The sequence below is a fragment of the Barbatula barbatula genome (assembly GCF_947034865.1).
Source record: "Barbatula barbatula genome assembly, chromosome: 19".
Taxonomy (NCBI): domain Eukaryota; kingdom Metazoa; phylum Chordata; class Actinopteri; order Cypriniformes; family Nemacheilidae; genus Barbatula; species Barbatula barbatula.
The window spans coordinates 2,047,804-2,070,016 of NC_136782.1; the positions used below are offsets into that span (position 1 = coordinate 2,047,804).

The 22,213-nt window shown below is 41.6% G+C and overlaps 1 protein-coding gene across 1 annotated transcript; it reads left to right on the forward strand.

Annotated features, from left to right (window-relative positions):
- Nucleotides 1-569: 569 nt before the first annotated feature.
- On the forward strand, nucleotides 570-19,955 carry LOC306908892 (uncharacterized protein). Its single transcript, XM_079482158.1, has 5 exons — nucleotides 570-736; nucleotides 4,382-4,640; nucleotides 4,814-4,847; nucleotides 5,309-5,495; nucleotides 16,256-19,955. The coding sequence occupies exons 1-5, from the start codon at nucleotides 694-696 to the stop codon at nucleotides 16,606-16,608; spliced, it is 876 nt and encodes a 291-aa protein (XP_079338284.1). The 5' UTR covers nucleotides 570-693; the 3' UTR covers nucleotides 16,609-19,955.
- The last annotated feature ends 2,258 nt before the right edge of the window (nucleotides 19,956-22,213 follow it).

Sequence of the window (22,213 nt, forward strand, 5' to 3'; positions counted from 1 at the left end):
AACGATTGAAAAAACTAATGGCGAAGGCAATTTCAACACCGCTCGCGCTTCTAAAAGGGGGCGGAGATTGTAACAAACCCCGGGTTAGTGAAATAAAACCTGCTCCTGACCAGGTTAGCTTCACAGAGTAGGTTACTATGGTTACTCACTCGAAGTATAAGATAACTCGATTTCTGAAACGGGCTTGACTTACCCCGCGGTCACAGGTTTAATATACCTCGCGTTCTGAAACTGAAAACCCAGAGTATCCCGTTTTCTGGGGTTAATTTACACTGAGTTTGCACTTACCCTGCTTTCTGAAACGGGTCCCTGACATACATACTGTGGATTTCAAAAACAAAACATACTTTTGTTTTGTGAAGATGTCTCCTCTTCAATGTGTAATAATGATTGTGAGAAAATAAATAAACAATGGATCACAAATACTGTGGATTTAAAAATATAAAATACATTTCCTGATGAAAGATCATATCTTTCTATTTTATGTGATGTTTATGAGCACCGGTGTGTCTTTCTTTTCAGATGCAGTTGGTACAATCCCTTAATGACCTGCTCAGCAGAGATCGGACACTGCCAGCTGGAATGTCGTAAATGACTAGGGATTATTGCTCTCTCTCTCTCTCTCTCTCTCAAAATGAGGGCAAAACACCAACTTGAACGCTTTGTATCTATGCTGCTTGACTGAACACAGGAATGAACACAGCAGTGGTACACAGAGGATTCCTCAAGAAATTTGGTAAAGGTCCAGCATTCCCTTTTTTCTTTACATTCTTTTTTGCACACTTAAGCTGTCCTGGTTTGCTGTAAAAGCTTTATTCACATTTGTCTATATAAATGAATTGTTTTAAGAGCAATGAAAAGCTATTCGACATGCAAACCTTTGTTGTTTTGTATCAGTGTGTATGCAGTAATTTGTAGATTTTATGTTGTGCTAATGTTTTAATTTATTATATTTTATGTAGCACAATATACGAAACGTATTATCTTGAATTAGTTTAACATAACCCAATATATAGCTACCAAGTTATTGCATTAAAAGTTTAAATGCAAATTTTAATATTGTATGCATTTATTAAATGGCATGTTGGTTTATAACTTTTCTGGACCTGAACAGTCTTATTTGTGGTGGCATGTGAGAACAACAAATAGATTACCAGAACATTCTAGTACAACTGCTTGTTTTGTTCACCTGATGAGACCCTTCAGTATTCTATATATTAATCCATCTGTGGTTTAAATAATCTCTAATGTGAACTATTTGTGTGTGCTCTTCATCACATGCTGTTTGGCAGTCACATTTTAAGGTGTAAACATGGTCTCTCTATGTATTTATTGTATTTAGGTCAAATAATGAAAAAAATTTTTTACTGCATGGTTCACACTTGAGGCTATTGGGATGTTGTATAATGTCTTTATCAGAATTTTAATTTGCAATTTTTTGTTAATTGTGACGTCTTACAAATGCTTTGCTGCTTCTGCAAAAAACTTTGTAGGCATTGTTCTTTTTACTGGCACATGCATCTGTGTCTGGTGCCTTCTATTTGGCACACTTTGTAAAGATGCAGGTTTTATGTTGCATTCGATTTTCCGACTCATAATATAAAAAATTCTCCTTGACAGTAACAGAATTAATGTCTCTCTGATGTTTGTTCTTATGTCATTGCGTAAAGTAATCTCAATCAAAAATGTTCCAGACTGTGCTAGGAGACTGTGCCAATCTCAAGGCAGTTCGTAAACTATAGATCCATATTCATGGACACAAATCTCCCCCCTTTTTTCGTGTCACTCAGCACAAAAAATGTTTCATGTTACTCAGCACGACTTTCAATACACAGGCCGCGTGTGTATGTACATTTATATATTTATAACCTCATATCAAAATAATTTACCTCTCCCCAAACCCTTAAATCACAGCCACAAATGCTTATTTTGATCAAAATTCACGAGGTAGCAAAACAATGATAAATGGCTACTCTAACTCCGCCCTTAAATCTAACGTCACAGGCGCAAAGTGAAATCATAACAAAACATACTATTGAATGAGCTACATTGTAATAAAGGTACTGTATGAATTCCCATCAGGTTGCGCTAATATATATTTATACATAATATGAAAGATATCGCATATTAAAATACATTAGACTTTTGGTTGTGCTGACCTACATGAAAAATGGCTGAAGGAGGCTAACAGGGAATCATAGCAGCACTGTTTGGATTAAACAACTACAGACTTCAAATACTGCCGTGTTCCCTATCAAAAGCTACTCTCAATGCTGCATTTCAAACGCTATGGGAGAACGTCTTTGTTCGACAGGTTGCTAAGCACGTGTGTCAAAATATTTTGGCTTTAAATAACCTCGGCAAGTGACGTGGCTAATTACACCAGCACCTGCAGGTTATGAATATGCGTGATGCCAACGCGTCTTCAGGACCGCTTTGTGTTCATGTGTGTTTTTGCATAGCGAAAGTGTTTAGACATAGTGTCACGCAAAGTAGGGCTCGTTGTGTATAGGTCTAAGCACTACGTTTTTGAGCTCGAGGGTTCGATTTAGCCGAGGCACAGGAGACGGAAGCCGTTTCCCCTGTGCACTTGCCGAGCTGCGGGGTCCTCGCGTCCGCTTCAAAGGCGTGCCCCGGCATTTCTTCAGACCGGGCGGAGGACAAGGCATCCCTTGTTTCTGCAGGCTTGGAGAGCTCCGCCTCTGGGCGTTCCTCTCGCATTGCAAAAGCATTAGATGAGTTTCTGGGGCGGTGTCGAATGCAGTCAACCATCTTAAGCTCGACTGGCCACAGGAACAAGAGACCCACAAGCATTAGACGACATGTATCTGTCGAGTGGCCAAGGGGATGAGCCCAATATTCAGGCCCCTTCTTTTGTTTTGGATCTCCACGCCGAGGTATCTCAGTCATGGCAGACGCTTTTATCCAAAGCGACTTACATTGCATTATCCTATACACTTGTTCATGGGTATGTGCGGTCCCTTGGGATCGGACCCATGGCCTTGCGTTGTTTGCATTGTGCTCTTGCCACTGAGCTACAGGAAATGAGAGACCTCATTCCTCTCGTTTTTTGTGCCGTCAACGTCAATTTTTTCGACTGTTGTTGGTGCGGGTACACGATTGTGCCCCATCTGGAGGAGATACTGGCGAGCTTTCTCTCCCCTGGGACATCATCCTCTCTGAAAAAGCCCTCTCTCTCCACCAAGCCTTTTCAGGTACCTGGTCAGGCTGGTGCTGCCCTGCACACCATGGCGGTTCTGCAAGCATACCAGGCTGATTTGCTGCATGATGTGAGCACTGATGCGGTGATTGACGAAACAGCGTTCACAGAACTACGCTGGGCTCAAAAATGCTAAATGTTCGGCCATCTCCTGCCACGATTCAGGACACAAATGTCTGGCATCTCCCCAACTAGACGAGGTTTCAACATTGATACCCCTTTCAGAGGGGCTGGCAATTTGGAAACTACTGCCAGGTATCACTCCATGGGTAGAAAGGACTGTAGCCAACAGCATGGTCTCCACTTCCGTGCAACCTGAGCGGGCACATCTTTTGACACAACAATTACAAGCTCTGCTGTACAAAGGGGCCATAGAACGTGTTCCCCTATCAGACAGAATGTCAGGCTACAACAGCCGGTATTTTCTAGTTCCTAAGAAGGATGGGGAGTTGCGAATTGAACCGCTACCTAAAGACACACAAGTTCAAAATCAATCAAGATGATTGTGTCTCAAATTCAGTGTCACGACTGGTTCGTGATGATGGACCTCAAAGACGCATACTCTTACATAGAGAGAGATCTTGCCACAACACAGGAAATTCCTGAGGTTTGCTGTCGGGGGAAAAGCTTACCAGTACAGGGTTCTTCCATTCGGCCTAGCCTTGCCACCCCGCACCTACACAAAGTGCATGGATGCAGCTCTGGTTCCTCTGCGATTCCAGGGCATCCGCATTTTGAATTACACAGACGACTGGCTGATTTTAGCTCAGTTCGGGGAGCTAGAGCTTATTACTCGATAAGTAATTTTACTAATTACTTTTTAATAAATTAACATGGAATGTTAATGTTAATTATTACACAGCTCATTTGAAGGCCTGATTCTGATTAGCCAGTCACGACATTACAAGGGTTGGTATTTTCAGTGTTGTCACATTAAAATATATAATAAAACATTTACAAAGATGTGAGGGGTGTACTCACTTCTGTGAGATACTCTGTCACGATATTGATAATAAGTAACTTCCTTTTCATGGTAACTTCATGGTTTTATCATTTATTATAATATTTCTTACGATAACCTTTCCCAGCAATAATCATGTGGCACTGCTCACTCAATTAGAAGCCCCAAATAATGTCCCATCACCTTGTGTTATTCTTTAGGGGGCTTTATGTTCAAACAATGGAAAGAAAAATATCTGGTGTTAACGGTAGAAGGAAATCTCATGGTCTGTCGAGATGCAGACTCACCACCTGACCAGGTGCTGCTGCTGCAGAGCCATTGTGAATCCATAGTGGAGGGAAAAGAGATCCTGGACTTGCCCCACTTACCTCATGGAGGCCGTAGAGACAGCTGCTTTGCCCTTATTCTCCCCCAAGACAAATTCCTTCTGTTGCTCTCAGAAGGCCCTGATGAGTGCAGGTAAGGTCACAAAATCTCAAATCATGTGGCATAGGTTTCTTAGATGTGTAGTTTTGAAAGAACTGATTAAGTGTCTCAAACAAGCATAGTATATTAGTCAATTGACAGATAGTTGAAAATCCTTAAATTTAAAGAAAATAAATAAGTGACACATATGTTTTTATTTCCAACAGTCAATGGCTGAAGTTACTCAGGAAGGTGAAAGAGGTATGATATTACTATTAAAAGAGGAGAAAAAAGCACTTCACCATGTTTTTTTATAAATGCATTATATATTGCAGTTATAATTAACCACCATTAATTTGTTTCCTTACAACCATAAGTCCATAAGATCATAAGATCTACTCTCCCCAACCCCCATTTATTTTCAAAATATTTTATAATATTTTTTAAAGATTTTTAAAAGACTTTTAGTATTAAAAAATGTTTTTAACCAAAAAGATTTTAGATTCTTCACTATAGGAACACTGTAATTGTATCATGACAAACAATATGGTTTGGTTGATGCCTACGTAATTGGTTACAGAACATTTGGATTTTTCCCAATTAATGTTACGTAATATGTCAGTTTCTATATCAGTGTTTTTAGTAATCTCACATGAGAGAGAAACAGAAATGGGTATTGGAAATACATAAGAATATATATTTATGCACCCTTTTTTATTCAGGGTGTGACTTTGCCACTTGCTCTAAAGACACAGCAGAGCATCACGCAGAGCATCACGTCTTGCATCACAGACAGAGAGCCACTTCCAGACATCTCCGTTGACAAAGATTCCTCATCCCCCCACCTCAGTGACAAGGCCCTGGACTCCCCATGCATCCAGGCCAGAGAGAACTCCTTCAGATCTAGAGGTGAAGTTACAAAAATGTATAATTTCTTCTGGGTGTCATTTCATGTTGAAAAAAATACAATTTATAAGCCCCCAGTGTTTCCGATTAGTTTCTAATTTGTCCGGCCAATGTTAGCAACTCTTTTACTAGATTTAAAGTGTTTTCCACTCCTAAAGCAACTTTTGTTCAAAAGAAGTGCATAAAGACAAACCCAGCAGCTTTTTGAATAAACCTTACCTTTCATTCAGTGGGAAACTGTTATCAGTGAGGTCTTGCTTCCACGGTACAGGGATCGCCTCTCTCTGTGTCACTCTATGCAGTAAGTGGCAGGGAGAAGCAGCACATTCAATACACCGTATGGCAGACAGCTCAGTTCGTCTGCACATAAGCACATGTGCCCTCAGGGCTGGGTAAAAAAAGGGCCCTGGCATTTTTGCTCAGACTAGCCCACCACAAGCGGTCGGACACAACCAACCAGTACACCATCCTTGCGGTCCCTGCAGATATGCATATCTACTTTTTCATTCCCCAAAACCCCTACAAAGCTGAGAACTAAGTGCCATGGACCAGTGTACTCACTCTCTCTTGACTGACTCCGTGGTGACCAAAGGTGGCAGTGGAGTAGGGCCTACACAAAGTGATGGCAGCCTGAGAGAGAGAGAGAGAGAGAGAGAGAGAGGGAGAGAGAGAGAGAGAGACAGAGAGAGACAGAGAGAGAGAGAGAGAGAGAGAGAGAGAGACGAGAATGATAACTGAATCAGAAAAATGATCCCCATACAAGTATCTTTAATATATAACAATGTAGAGAGATGGTTGCACATATTTTATACTTACTTAGTGGAAATGGCTCCATGGTGCTCTGAACTTTTAAGACAACGAACTACAAACGTGAGGGCATCCTGAGAGAGAGATAGAGAGAGAGAGAGAGAGAGAGAGAGAGAGAGAGAGAGGGAATAACGAGTCACATTTCAGTCTACAATATTATGAATATTTTTATAATAATATCAATAATCTCAACTCACCTTACAATAACAGCAGTTTCCTCAGTAGCTTGCTCTTCTCTGCAACTCGGTCAATTACAATGTGCTCCATGTTATAAAAGCTAGTTAACATTAGAATAATCAGCCGAAGTTGCAATTGAATAAGTTAACTCTGCTAACCTAGCTACAAAAACAATGCAAAATAGCTTATGCTGTGTTATTTGACTTTAGCTGACTGAGTGGCTAGTGCAGTAGGTGACAATCTGACAGACATTATAATAGCGACAACGATTATGTTGTCTTACTATAATATTCATTCATTTAGGTAAATCATCATCTTCGTCGTGGCCCAACCAGGCCCACACACTGTGATGTCACCGTCCGGAGCAGAAGGTGGCAGTAATGCACCAAAAAGCTGTTTACCGTAAAACACGAAGAAGTCACCGGCCGGTCCCTGTATGGTGGTGGCGTCACTTACTGGACCAGGATCGGTGATCCTTAGCAGTTGTGTTTCCGATATGAGCTTGTTCTTCAGAAATGTTTGGTAATATGTAACGTTAGCTTGTGTGGACGCTACCGCACTACTTGGTCAACAAAAGTGCTTCGCTACTGAAAAGCTATTTGATTCAGAAAACAGCGATGTTACCACCACGCTACTGAAAAATGTAGTTAAGCTAGTAGCGTCACTGCTTGTAGCGACGCTACTGCCCAACACTGCTTACCGTTTCAAGTACACTCTCCTACTCACTCTGTCTCTCCTTGACTTCACTATCAGACACCTACTCCTCTGCCTGGGTGCCGCTATGGCTTGTCACCTCTCCTCCATGTGCTATGTTCACCTGTTTTTGCAAAATTTCGTCAGGTAAGCTACTATAGGCTTGGAAACTGAAGCTACAGCACTTAACATGTCGGTTATTTTTGCACATGTTGAGGCATCAACCTCTAGAATTTTTATTTGTTTGGCCCGCAACTGCTCCGCACCCGCACGCTTTTGTTTCTCCATCCTAAATCCACAGATTTCTGGCTCTGACCCACTGACTGCATTTGACACAAGAAACCGAGGGGGAGGGGTGGAGCCCTAACCCTAAGAGATGATTGGGCCAGCCCAGTGTCAGTATGGATAATGAACCAATGGGCTGCTGTCCCTGCTTTATGGGCCGGTCGTTGGCAAATAAAAAAAAAACATATTATATCAACCGGCCCCCAAGTGCGTCGCCCCACCGGGCATTTGCCCGGTATGCCAGATTACCAGCCCAGCCCTGTGTGCCCTTAAATGTTCTGCTTGTACTCCATAAAACTTTAATTCAGAGACCACAGTGCTCCTATTAGATAAAAGTTAGCCTGGAGCCCTGAAAATATGGAAACATGACAGAAATTGTGTTGGTTTCCATTAAAATGCCATTATGAACTATTTTAGGCATTATAACATTCTCATTCTCCTTATCTTTTTATAGCTTAGGTGTGAACCCTGCTATTCTCCTAAATAAAGAATGATTTTTATAATGACATTTTATAGTTATCGTTTATAGTAATCTTTTATTTGATTTCTAGTTCAATACCATTTTTTGAATCAACTTCTTTGTGCTTTCACAATTTGCTTTGTATCAGGTGTACAAGAAAGAAAAAAATTAACACATGTTGAACACAGAATAACCTTAAAAGCAACATGAAATAGAAAGAGTACAGACTCATTCGGACACATAAACATAAGTACAGTATTTACCATATACAGTATACCTACTCTACTCTAATGTACAACTCTCATGGTCTTAAGATACATTATCAACAACCCATTTAGATCGTGCGCAGGGTGCGCCGACAATTTTTCCTGTGTTTGCACTAGAAAAAGTGGATTCGGACACACCCTAAGTGCACTTGCACTCGTTAAAAGAGGGCCTGATGAACAAATTATAAGAGAGACATTGCATTACATTTACATTTATATTACATTTAGTCATATCGCCAGTGGACAGAGATGAAAAAGGGTGTAACATGAGCCCTTTTGGGCTGTTGGAAGATGAGGCGTGCTGCTGTGTTTTGAACCAGCTGAAGTGGTTTGATAGCCTTTGCAGGAAGACCAGCAAGGAGAGCATTGCAGTAGTCCAACCCTGAGATTACCAGGGCCTGGACAAGGAGTTGTACCGCATGCTCAGTGAGGTAGGGTCTAACCTTGCGAATGTTAAATAAGGCATATCGGCATGATCGCGTTGTCTTTGCAATGTGATCATTGAAGGACAGCTGTTCATCAAATATGACTCTGAGGTTCCTGGCTGATTCGGAGGGAGTGATAGTGGAATTCCCAAGCTGGATGATGAGATCGTGTTGGACCGTGGGGTGTGCCGGAAACACGAGTAGTTCTATCTTGGCCAGGTTCAGCTGCAGGTGATGCTCTTTCATCCAAGCTGAGATGTCATCTAGGCAGGCTGTTATGTGAGCCGCAACAGTGGTATCGTCTGGGTGAAACGAGATGTAAATCTGGGTGTCATCAGCATAACAGTGATCATATGGTGAGCAGTGGACAGTGAGCCCTCCGTGACTCTCCTTGAATGATCTGCCGGAGAGGTAGGATTGGAACCAGCGGAGAGGGGAGCCAGAGATTTGGATTCCGCCATGGCTAGCCATTTACATTTATATTTAGTCATTTATCAGACGCTTTTATCCAAAGCGACTTACAAAGAGTTTGGGGAGCAATAAGCGATATGTCATAAAAGAGCAATAGTACAATAGGTGCTAATAATGACAATAATGTCATCAACACAGTTATTGCTCATTGAATGATGCAATACACATCATGGAAGTACTTTAACAGCCTAAGCACATGCACCATTCTTCTGAAAAATTATAACCAAAATGCCCCAAACCCCATAACTCAAAACTGCAGACCCCCTGTGTATGTTTATGTGTTTTTTTAAATATGCTTTTAGACAAACCATGATATTTATACATTTTATAATTTATAACTTTAAACTATTGCTGAGTATTTTCTCCATAAAACTGCAGAAAATGCGGTTTCAAACTGCCCTGGTCATGACGTCATAAACCTTTAACCAATCACCAGAACTAATTTGAGCCCTGTGGATTTGCATTAATATGAAAACATGGCCCATATATTCGGGCAAAAATAATTTTCAGTTCGCATAATACATTAAGGTGCATTACAAAAAGCATTTAAAACATTAATCTTGTTAAATATTATTATATAATGTACTGTGTTTAATTGTATTAGCCTATGTATTCTTGTTCATAATGTTTCAAACTTGTGGTCATTTTGTATGAATATATCAGTTTTGTGGTCATCTGCAGCATTAATTTTCTTTACGAAAACAGACATTTATATTAAATTAAAACTTATATACAACTAGATCAGAGGGTCTTAATCCTGGTCCTCCCGACCCCTGCTCTGTATATTTTGCATCTCCTCTTTAAAGGAGTAGTAGCGTGCGTGTGTATATTTCTTCTGTCGAAAACAAATTGAGGCTTTTTAGAACATATTTCCAGGCTTCTTATCCATTTAATGCACTTAAACTGGGGCAGCTTCAAAAGGCTCTAAACGACACCAGCGGATGAATAAGGGTGTTGTCTAGCGAAACCACAGCGAAAAAGGAAGATTCTATGATGCGGCTAAATCGAGCTGAAAACCGGGATTATAACACCTAGTCCAATGAACAACCTGGTTAAAACCAGTGACTGTTGTGAAAGGGCAGCTGACAACCAGGGATAGACCTAGTGACAGCCAGGAGAGACTGCTAACAGGAGGGAATAGACCCAAACAGGGCTGACATGGGTTAGCTTCCCATGTTGAAAGGATCTGACAACACAAACAGTAGTTTAGAGAATCCACCCACCTATGGATATGAAACTGTAATAAGGTCAATAGAAGGGAAGGAAGGAGGCGGGAACCGGTGAACATTCAACAAACTTTAATCAAATAAAACAAACAATAAACACGTAAGTAAAAGAACGCCAGCCACCTCACAGTCGACTGCCGGCCCCCAAACATAAACACTAATTCGGGCCCTGTCCTCTCTCACTGACAGTCCGATCGCTCCACAATCTCCTCCGTAATATGAGAACGGTGCGCGTACAGCTGATGCTCGAATCCCGGCTCTCGTTCCGCCTGACTTGCTACAGAAACCTTCAAAGAGAAGAATACCCCTGGAGCCTGCGAGAGCTGAGGCGTAAAATTACTCATGGACAGACCACACGGCAACAGACTTAGGAACGGAAATGACAATGAGCCAGGAGATCAGCATGACAGATGTTGGAACAATGGGTTCAGGTTGCTTGATAATGACAGACAGGTGTGTTGAAGCTGGAGTTGGAGCTGCAGTCTGCAGGATGGTATCCCTGGTCCACAGGGTTTCAGAACCCGAGACAAAATCCAACCGGGTACAAACTAAGAGCTGTGGCCTAGTGGTTAGAGCGTTGGGCTTGTGATCAGAAGGTTGCCGGTTCTCAGTGTCAGCAGGTCATGACTGAAGTGCCCTTGAGCAAGGCACCTTACCCCTGATTGCTCTGCAGTAATGTGACACTGTAAAAAACTACTTGTCATCTGCCAAATGATTAAATGTAATGTAAATGTAAATAAATAAACTAAACTTTTATCTTTGATATTGTATAAAATTATGACAGAAAAAGCCATTTTAAAGCAACATTCTTTTACCTTTGGTGTTTTGTTCAATCATTAAAATAAAACTCAACATGGTTGTGTGCTATTCTCGACTAATACTTTAATGTGTGTTTTTTATTTTGTAGTTTGCCCTGCATATCCCTAACAAATCACGGAACATAATGCCTAGCTAGTGGATTAACCTGAATAACAGGCAGAAATAATGAATTTCACAATATCTTATGACAACATTTCATTTTAAAGTAACTAGAGACATGATAAATTTGTACTCTTCATATAAACCATTGAAATGTGTTAAGGAATGTAAACGTTATTGTGCTCTTAATGCAGAAAAAGCTCAGCTCTCCCATTCACTTTTTTTGCCTTTACCAATATAGCCGCGCCGTTGACGTATCGCTGCAACAGAGCAAAGCGGCCAATGTGGCGTCTAATTATCTATTATGGCTGCATCTCAATAACTAGCTCCCAAATGGTGGCGAGGAACCCAAAACTCCAATGGAGAAAAGAAAAACTCATGAGAACCCAGGCCGACCAGGGGATTCCAGTTCCCCTCTGGCAAAAGCTGCAGCCTCTGCACAAGCTTGACAGTCCTTGCACAACAAGGCTAAATAAAAATAAATAAGCATTTTCATTAATAATCTAATAGTGTACTGGAAGGATTTTGCTAATGAGACAGCCCTCAAAATGAAAAACTCCCTGATCAGTACACTAAATACTGAACAATGGAGCTAACTGAGCCTATGCCTATCCAGTCAACCAAACTGAAGTTCAAACGTATTCGCGACAAGGGAGACAAGGGAGTTGTGGCCTGGGGGTTAGAGCGTTGGGCTTGTGATCAGAAGGTTGCTGGTTCAAATCTCAGTGCCAGCAGGTCATGACTGATGTGCCCTTGAGCAAGGCACCTTACCCCTGATTGCTCTGCAGTAATGTGTCACTGTAAAAAAAAAAAAAACTACTTGTAAGTCGCTTTGGATAAAAGCGTCTGCCAAATGAATAAATGTAAATGTAAATGTAAATGGAATAGTAGGCTTAAAACAAACACAATGTGTATTTTGGAAATTTCCTTTCCAATTGAGCAAAAGAACACATATATACTTGAAAGTTTAGCATAGAAAGCATACATGCATTGTGGCTTAGTTTCCTTTGTTGGTGCCTGTTCTTATGATAAAATTTGGATCTATAGACCATGGTCTCTATGTGAACTGATTATCTTGTATACATTGTTGAAAAATGAAACCTAACAAATGAGTGTGGGGATTTAAATATTTTTAGTTTTAATACATTTTGTTTAGAAATTTTTTTTACATATGAGAAGTGCCCTTTTTTCCACTTGACCCCCTGCCCCTAAAAATGTCTGTGCACTTCCCTGTTATGAAAGTCATAAGTGTTTTCTCGCTGCTTTGCATAGTGGAGTAGCGATGCAATGTTGCCAGAGGTGGAGTCCCGGTAGGCCGTTATGGTTTGGGGCCGGTAAAAGGATGCTTTGGCCGTTTAGACGAACACATTATAAATGCAAATGCAATGAACGTGAATCCAAAAGACACTTATGCATGCCCTGTAGTAGCACTTAATTTCATACACGAGAGTTGATAAGACAGAAAAAGCGGCTGCCAGGTTGGGACCTAATAACCAAATTTAAGGTCAGATGCGAGAATAGCGTTCTCTGCTTCGAAACGCAGTTTTAACTTGAAATTACTTTGATCAAAACTATTAAGATGAAAATACACAGCGCTTAAACTTGATCGGTAACAAACCTTTAAATCTTCATTTGACAGTTTATATGTATCTTATATTTACCTTAATCTCATTGGGCTATAGCCTGTGCGTTCTTTTACCTTTTTTCTCGATGTTGTTCTGCATTTACCTATAAAACATAAATAAAAAGTTTGTTTAAAAATGGACGTCTTTGTATTTTGCAAAAAGCAACAATGTATGCGTCACGAGTAGAGAAACGACACGCACAACTCTTTCTGCTTTTAACGCCCCAGAGGGGAATTTATTAACAGGTGATGAAAACAATAGAGAGAGGTAGTGTCGGTGCTTCTGGGTTTACGGTGTGGGGTGGCGAGCCGTGCTCCTCCTCAATCCCAGTCTCCGTGATGTCCCGTGCTTCCGTATAATCCTCGTCTCCGTGTAATCCCCGTGTTCGTGCAGTTCCGTGTGCGGTATGGCTGCGGGAGACGTGGGTACGTGGCATCTGTCGGTCGTCAGCAGTCTGAACCTGGTTACAAGCACAGGAGACAATATCATTAGACAAGCTATTGCCATGGAGTTGTTGCTCCCTGTGTTGTCTGTGTATCCGGCTTCTATGCCGGTCTAGATGATTGTCTGACGACCGACAGCTGTGCCTCGTTTCCTCCCTTGGTTGCCATGGGGACGCTGACTCGCCACACTATGCTACAAAATAACCAAAAAAGAACGATTATTTATGTCACGATCAGGGAGGGAAGAACCCAAGAGCAGGCAGCAGTGGTGGGACAACAAAGACTTGAATAAAAATCACAAAGCAAAAGCCTACAATGGGGTAAACACGAACAACACAAAAACATTACCCACAGGGGGGCCAAAAAACAGAGAACAATATGCTAAATTAAATTTAAAACAACTCGGACTATACTTAAGAAACAGTAACAAGACCAGGCTGGGAGTAATCCACAGGGTATAATTCCGACCAGGCTGGGAGTAATCCACGGGGTATAATTCCGACCAGTCTGGGAGTAATCCACGGGGTATAATTCCGACCAGTCTGGGAGTAATCCACGGGGTATAATTCCGACCAGTCTGGGAGTAATCCACGGGGTATAATTCCGACCAGTCTGGGAGTAATCCACGGGGTAAAATTCCGACCAGGCTTGGAGTAATCCACGGGGTATAATTCCGACCAGGCTTGGAGTAATCCACGGGGTATAATTCCGACCAGGCTTGGAGTAATACACAGGGTATAATTCTGACCAGGCTTGGAGTAATACACAGGGTATTCCACAGGGTATCACTCAAAACAAAACAAGCAAAACTAACGTGCACAGGACAGCAAACACAAGGGCATTAAATAAGGAAACTAACAAGGAAGATAACATTGGGCAGGTGTGGGTAATGAGACAAAGGCGGGAAGCTAAACAAGGAAACGAGGGGTGGGGTCAATGACAAGACAAGAGAGAGTACATGGAATGCCAAAACAATCCATTCCATGGCTGCATCTTAAAACCCCTATTGCGGTCTTCGTCACTTGAGAGCGTTTGCATGCGACAGGAGGTAAGAGCGCAAGCAATTAAAGTTATATGTTTGCACATGCTAAGTGTGTACCATCGGGTAAGAAATACTACTTGCTCACTTGGGAACTTCACGCCCACTAGAAAACTTGGGCCAAAAACAGGAAATACGTCATCAAAGAAGTCAAGTGTTCAAGTGCAAAGACCGCAAGTCAAGTCAGCTTTATTTATATAGCGCTTTTTACAATTTTCATTGTTACAAAGCAGCTGTACAAGAAAACATTGACTATAAGTAAAACATAAAAGGTTACGGAAGTCAAAACACAGGTCAAATATCAGACACACAATAAATTCCTATATGCAGTGTAAATTAAATAAGACTATCAAATTCTAGCAGCCCCCCCGGCCAGGCAAACAGTGCATAACAGTATGCAAACGGTGGCGAGGAACCCAAAACTCCATTGGAGGAGAAAAAAACCTCAGAGGGAAACCAGGCCTAACCAGGGGATTCCAGTTCCCCTGTGGCAAAACTGCAGCCTCTGCACAAGCTCGACAGTGCTTGCACAACAAGGCAAAATAAAAAAGTTAGATTTAAAATTATCATTAATAATCTAATAGCGGCTGAAGTTTTGTAGAGTCGCCACGTCCTTCGTCCAGCATTTGTCAGGTCTGGGATTGCGCCCTGCCCGCTCCGGTAACCTTGGACTGCATCCTCTAGTAACCTTGGAACAATGAGACAATTGGGGGTATTTGGTCGCAGCCTTTGCACTTGATCACTTGGTGGGTATGAAGATCCCAAGTGAGCATGTAGTAAACCAGTGGGGCAGACTTATAAAGTGCAAACATGTAATTTCTTTCTTACTATGTGATAAAAAGCAGTTTTATAAATTACATAAAATGTTAACCAATAAATTGTGGAAAACTTTACATTTACTACTGTAACGATGTCTAATTATGTAGTTAAGTGATATAGATTTTTATAGCACCTTATTTGTCTGGTATCAAAGCAGCTGTACTCAAAAAAGAAAAAAACTAAAGAAAAACATGTTTAGACAAACATAGAATAAATAAAGATATACCTTAAAAAGTAGTTGTATAACTTTGAAAGCTTTCCGCAACATCTCGCGAGAGCTGGGTAAAAAGTCTCATGATTCAAATCCAGAACGTGATGCATGATGGGATATACTTAGCCCTGAATACCCCTCGGAAGCACCCGGTCTGATCAGCCTGTGGTTACGTTCGATGGTTAGGCTGAGGGTGTCTTGTGATAAAGTGCCGAAACACCCAATGAGGCTGGGGTACACAACTGATGTCGTGTTGCATAGTTGGATCGTATCAGTCTATCCTTCTTGCCATACTAGTCCTGAGCTTTGGTGCTCCCTAGTTAGGCGTAAAGCAATTGTAAAACACAACTGATTATCGGGTATGAAGGCAAGAACCACAGGGCATATGGCTGGTTAAGCAGCTGATTTTAGAGAGATTTTTAGCTTTAGCTTTTTGGTTGGCCACGCTGGGATCCACCCAGCTTAAACCAGCTTGACCAGGCTGGAAGACCAGCTTGTCTAGTTTGACCAGCTTTTCTAGGCTATGAACCAGCCTAAATCAGCTACAACCATCTTAAACCAGCTAAGAACATCGAATCAACTTGTTCATCTGCAGTCTTTTTTTCACTACAGTCTAAGCTTTGTTGTACATTTTTGTTTACTAGTAATCTAACTTGTGGCATTTTTCATTATATGGCAAAGACCATCATTCTACATTAGAATTTTATATACTTAAACTAGAAGTTTTAATGCAGCCACTATTTTCTGAACATTGACAAAGGGCACAATGAATGCAGGAGTTGCTTTTACAAACATCATTAACTTGTTTCCAATGTGCTATTATAACATAATTTACAAATAACACAAGTAATAATTACATTTGTTCATTTTCTATAGCTATGTCTTTTGTAACCTTTAGGCAGTATAAGACAGCGCCCTCCCCACAGCCCTAGCATGGCTCCACCTCGCTCTGCAGACTGCCTGCGCCATGGAAACAGCAGTGATGCACGGGCTGTAAGGGCAGTCTGTCTACTGATGGGTGGAGCAGCAGCTTCCTCAGCGCTCGGCTACTTGAACTCCTGTCCACCTGCCTCCTCAGACACGGCAGTTCATGCTCCTGAAATGACCCATTTAACAGCTTTCTCTGAGATGGGGGGAGGCAGTTCATACCACACCTGCAGCCAAGCCATAGAGTCACCACATTTTAACAGCTTTGATTTCGAAGGAGATTCTGATTTTGATGCTTTTGATTGTGGAGGGTTTGCTTTTTAGGTTAATTCAGATTAAAATGATTTAATTTATTTAGTTTCCCATGACCATAACAACCCTGGAAGTATCAGGAAATTTGTACATTTTGTTTTCTAGCCCTGCCATGAAAAGTCATGGAACTTTCTATAGTAAAGAGAATCTACTTTTGTTGCTTATTTGCCTTGTGAATTTTTCTTTTGCAGATCCACGAGCCTACAAAATATAACCGTTTTGACATAGGAAAAGGTGATCATTGTGATGAATCAGCTTTTTCTGGGTTTTTAGATACTCTCTTTTTTTCATTTATGATTTCAGTAACTGTGGCTTTATAAAATTGAATGCACCATAATTCTGATTTGTTTTATATTTATTAATTTTCTTTCTGATTGTTATTGTCCCCAGTTTTTACTTATTGTGAATTATGTGTATACATTTATGTAAGCAAACACAAAGGAGGGTGATCTTTAAACTGTAATAAAATGTTAAGTAATAGTGATTGTGAGTTAATCAATCCTGGAGATATTCAGACGAGTGAGCATCATGTTTACAATGTGTTTAATGACAGGGCAGTGGTTAAGCACGGGATGACGAAGCAGATTTGTTAGGCATGTACAGTATAAATAGTATGGATAGTAAAGACTGACACTTTCATTTTTTTGCAGAAAATAAAAACTGAAAAACATGTAATAACGTCTCAGGTTACCACTGTAACCGTAGTTCCCTGAGACACTGCGTCAAGGTTGACACTATGGGTAACGCCAACAGTGTGACGCTTCTGAAAATGTTGTGTGAAACTAAACCTGCGACTTATCGTCGTGCCACAATTAACTGTCATGCAGCGATGGCGCGGTACTGGAAGGTATACATAGGAAGCGGACACAGTGCAAATCAGCTTCTGCAAAAATAATTGAAGCAAATGTTCCAGGCACAAGGAGTTATGTCAAGGCGACGCAGTGTCTTGTTCCCTATATCAGGGAACTACGGTTAGAGTCATAACATGAGGCGTTCCATTTCGAGGGAACTCTACACTGCGTCAAGGTTGACACTATGGGCAACGAAATGCCCACTATGCCATACTGAATTGTGTCTGTCCAAATGTGAAGGTGTCCAAGCACATCTCAGGACAAAAGAGCCTGGGATCCAGTTTAGGAAGTGAGGTCCAGTCTGTAGTACCTTAGAAACGTATGTGGGGAAGACCATCATACAGCATCACAAACATCCCGCATAGACGCCCCCGACAGAAGGGTCCATGACAAAGCCATACTCCGATTGGAACATGCCCTAACTAGCAGAGGTGAATGTATTCCACGCACCTCGTAAGCTAAAGAAATTGCCTCTACAATCCATTTACTAATGGTCTGCTTAGAGGCTTGTTGACCTCTGTTTCGAGGTCCAAAACAAACCAACAATCGGTCAGATTTTCACCATAAGGAAGACCTACGTACATATTCTTCAACGCCCTGACAGGGCATGAGAAATGTAACCTTCGGTGATCCGCTGTCTCGTGAGAGAGACACCGTCTGCAGAGAGGGCCTGATCTCAGGCTCCCTTGATGATTCTTGTAAGAGACTACTGTCGTATTGTCTGTTCTGACTAGAACATGATGGCCTCTGAGGACTGGTGCTTGTATTATAGCTAACATCTCCAGGCAATTTTTGTGAAATTGGTGAAGCTGCTCTCTCTACAGCCCACTGGCTTAGCGACCTTCCACTATTGCCCCCAGCTTGTGAGGGACGCATCCGTCGTCACTAACCTCCTGTGACATTGCGCCCCCAATTTCAGCCCTTGATTCAGAAACCAAGGTTTCTTCCATTTAACCAGGGGGCGAAGGTATTTGCACGTAACCCTGATCAGACGGAACGGGTTGCCTCTCGGGGAAAACCCTTTGCCTTTTTGCCACCACTGTAAAGGTCTCATATGGAGGAGGTCAAAAGGAATCACGTTGGACGCTGCCCACCATTAGACCCAATATTCTCTGAAATTGCTTGACAGTGTTGGCATGGCCGAACTTGATCCTGGACAGCGCTGTCAGGATCGATTCGACCCTTGCAGGGGACAGTGCGTAGGGACAAAGCAAGGCTGAACGGAAGAACTCGATATTGGTAAGCTTTGCCCCCGAAAGCGAACCTGAGAAACTTCCAATGTTGAGTAAGGATAGAAATGTGGAAGTATGCATCTTTCAGATCTATTTTGGTGATATGATCTGATTCCGGCCACAATAATAGGGACAGTGAGCATCTTGTATCTCCTCAGAGATTTGTTGAGATATCTCAGATCTAAAATGGGCCTAAGCCCTCCATCCTTCTTCGGAACTTTGAAGTACGGCCTGTCTGATTCTCGTGGGGGGGTCATATTCTATGGCACCTGTCAACAAGAGAGACAACACTTCCCTTTCTAACACCCCACCCTTTTCTGGGTCTACCTCGAAAACACCCCCTTGAAATTCGGAGGGCGACAGCAAACTTAATCCTGTAACCCTTTTCTATCGTAAAGAGGAGCCATGGTGGGATATTTGGAAACTTTCTCCACTCGCTGGGAAAGTATGATAAAGGGGTCAACCCGAAGCGTCATGGATGACGGGGTTACATTCAGATTTCCTGAGGACTTCTTGGAAGGACCGAACAGTTCTCCAAGAGAGGGCACCCTCTGATGCCCTTTGCAGCAGCCTTCCGATTTGTTACTATAACTGTCCTCAGAAAGGAGGTAGTTTAGGAGGTAGGCTCTCTGGGGGGGTACGAGTAGCTACGCTCTGTATCTGCTGCTGCCTATATGAGGAGCTTGTAGATGGCTGGGACTGTCCTTGGACTGCAGACCCCTGGGGGGTAGCGAGGTAGATATTTATGAAATGCAGCAGCCTGCAGTTCTGTGTCCTGGAAACGGTCGACAATTATCTTGACCGCACCACCAAAAGGCCTTCGGAAGAGAGAGGTGTATCAAGCACCACAGTCTTATCTTTCTCCTTAATGCCTGATAGATTTACCCACAGGTGTCTCTCTGTAGTCAAGTCAAGTCAGCTTTATTTATATAGCGCTTTTTACAATTTTCATTGTTACAAAGCAGCTGTACAAGAAAAAATGACTATAAGTAAAACATAAAAGGTTATGGAATTCAAAACACAGGTCAAATATCAGACACACAATAAATTCCTATATGCAGTGTTAATTAAATAAGACTACCAAATTCTAGCAGCCCCCCCGGCCAGGCAAAACAGTGCAAAACAGTATGCAAACGGTGGCGAGGAACCCAAAACTCCATTGGAGGAGAGAAAAAAAACCTCGGAGGGAAACCAGGCCTAACCAGGGGATTCCAGTTCCCCTCTGGCAAAAACTGCAGCCTCTGCACAAGCTCAACAGTGCTTGCACAACAAGGCGAAAATAAAAAAAAAAAAATTAGATTTAAAATTATCATTAATAATCTAATAGTGGCTGAAGTTTTGTAGGGACGTCACTTCCTTCGTCCAGCATTTGTCAGGTCTAGGAATGGATTGCGCCCTGCCCGCTCCGCTCTTGTAACCTTGGAACAATGAGACAAGACTGGCTGAGAGTAGAGTACTGTTCTGCACTCTTTGATGCAACAAATGCATCAGTTGTTATTGGAAGTGTCCCTGGTTCCGGTTGATCTAACTAGTGCAGCCTAGATCTTTGAAATACATATATTATGATAATCTAGTGTATGCAAGATTAAAAAGATGCGTCTTTAGTCTAGATTTAAACTGACAGAGTGTGTCCGCCTCCCGGACATTGCAGGGAAGACTGTTCCAAAGTTTAGGCGCTAGATAGGAAAAGGATCTGCCGCCTGCACTTGATTTTGAAATTCTAGGTATTACCAACTGACCTGACGCCTGAGAGCGTAGTGCACGTGATGGACTATAATACGTAAGAAGTTCTCTCAAGTAGTGAGGAGCTAAACCATGCAAGGCTTTATAGGTAATAAGCAAGATTTTAAAATTTATGCGATGCTTTATAGGTAACCAGTGCAAGGTTGACAGAACCGGGCTAATATGCTCATACTTTTTTGTACGTGTAAGAACTCGAGCTGCCGCATTTTGGACCAGTTGGAGTTTTTGTAATAGGCCTGCAGGGCAACCACCTAATAGTGCATTACAGTAATCTAGTCTTGATGTCATAAAGGCATGTATAAGCTTCTCCGCATCTGATGATGACAGCATATGACGTAATTTAGATATATTTTTAAGATGGAAAAACGCAATCTTACAGGTTTTGGCGACCTGGTTCTCAAATGACAGAGTACTATCGAATATAAAGCCAAGATTCTTAGCTGAAGATGAGGGTTTTATGGAACATCCATCAATAGTTAAGCAGTATTCTTGGTTGTTACGTAGGGCGGTTTTCGGTCCGATAAGTAACACTTCAGTTTTGTCCGAGTTCAGTAATAAAAAATTGCTACTCATCCACTTTTTTATATCGACAATGCATTCCACTATTCGATGGAATTGCTGTGTTTCGTGAGGCTTCGAGGAAATATAAAGTTGCGTATCATCAGCATAGCAGTGAAAGCTTATTCCGTGTCGCTTTATTATATCTCCTAGGGGTAACATGTATAATGCGAAGAGCATAGGCCCTAGTACTGAGCCCTGTGGTACACCGTACTGGACTTGCGATTTGCGTGATACCTCATTGTTTATTTTTACATATTGGAAACGGTCGCATAAATAAGATCTAAGCCATTTCAAAGCTATTTCCTTAATACCGACATCATTTTCAAGTCTATGTAGGAGCATGCTGTGGTCAATGGTGTCGAATGCAGCACTAAGATCTAGCAGCACCAATAAGGAGATACAACCTCGGTCGGACGCCATAAACAGATCATTTGTAACTCTAATCAGAGCAGTCTCTGTACTGTAATGTGCTCTAAATCCAGACTGGAAATCTTCATTAATCTCATTCCTTTGGAGGAAGGAACATATTTGAGTTGAGACTACTTTTTCCAGAACTTTAGATAAGAAAGGTAGATTCGAAATAGGTCTATAGTTAACTAGTTCTCCAGGGTCCAGATGGGGTTTTTTGACAAGGGGCCTTATAACAGCCACCTTATATGCTTTAGGCACATGTCCTAATGTCAGAGATGAGTTAATAATGCTAAGTAGAGGATCTATAATTTCTGGGAGCATCTCTTTCAGAAGATTTGTAGGTATAGGGTCTAGCATGCATGTAGTCGATTTAGATGATCTAATGATTTTCGATAGTTCATCGTGATCTATAGTAGAAAATAAACGTAATTTCTCCTTAGGGGTGCTGTAGTAAGTCGTTTGTTCAGCGGGTTTCGCATCTGGTTGCATAGTTATAATTTTCTCTCGAATATCTTGGATTTTATTTGTGAAATAGTTCATAAAATCATCACTGCTATGCTGGTATACAGCATCAGAAGTCGCTGACGATTTATTTTTGGTTAATTTAGCCACTGTATCAAATAAAAACCTAGGGTTATGCTGGTTTTCTTCTATTAGTGATGAAATGTAGGCGGATCGAGACGTTTTTAGGGCTTTCCTGTATTTTTTTGTACTATCCTTCCAGGCAGTACGAAATACCTCTAATTTAGTCTTTTTAAAGTTGCGCTCCATTTTTCGTGCCGCTTTCTTTAGAGCCTGAGTGTGTTCATTTTTCCACGG

Bases quoted from the DNA above. Each gene is read 5' to 3' on its own strand.
- LOC306908892 (XM_079482158.1), top strand. From the start codon at position 694: ATGAACACAGCAGTGGTACACAGAGGATTCCTCAAGAAATTTG. The intron at 4,641-4,813 runs GTAAGGTCACAA...TATTTCCAACAG, and splicing joins GAAGGCCCTGATGAGTGCAG to TCAATGGCTGAAGTTACTCA. The intron at 4,848-5,308 runs GTATGATATTAC...TTTTTTATTCAG, and splicing joins TACTCAGGAAGGTGAAAGAG to GGTGTGACTTTGCCACTTGC.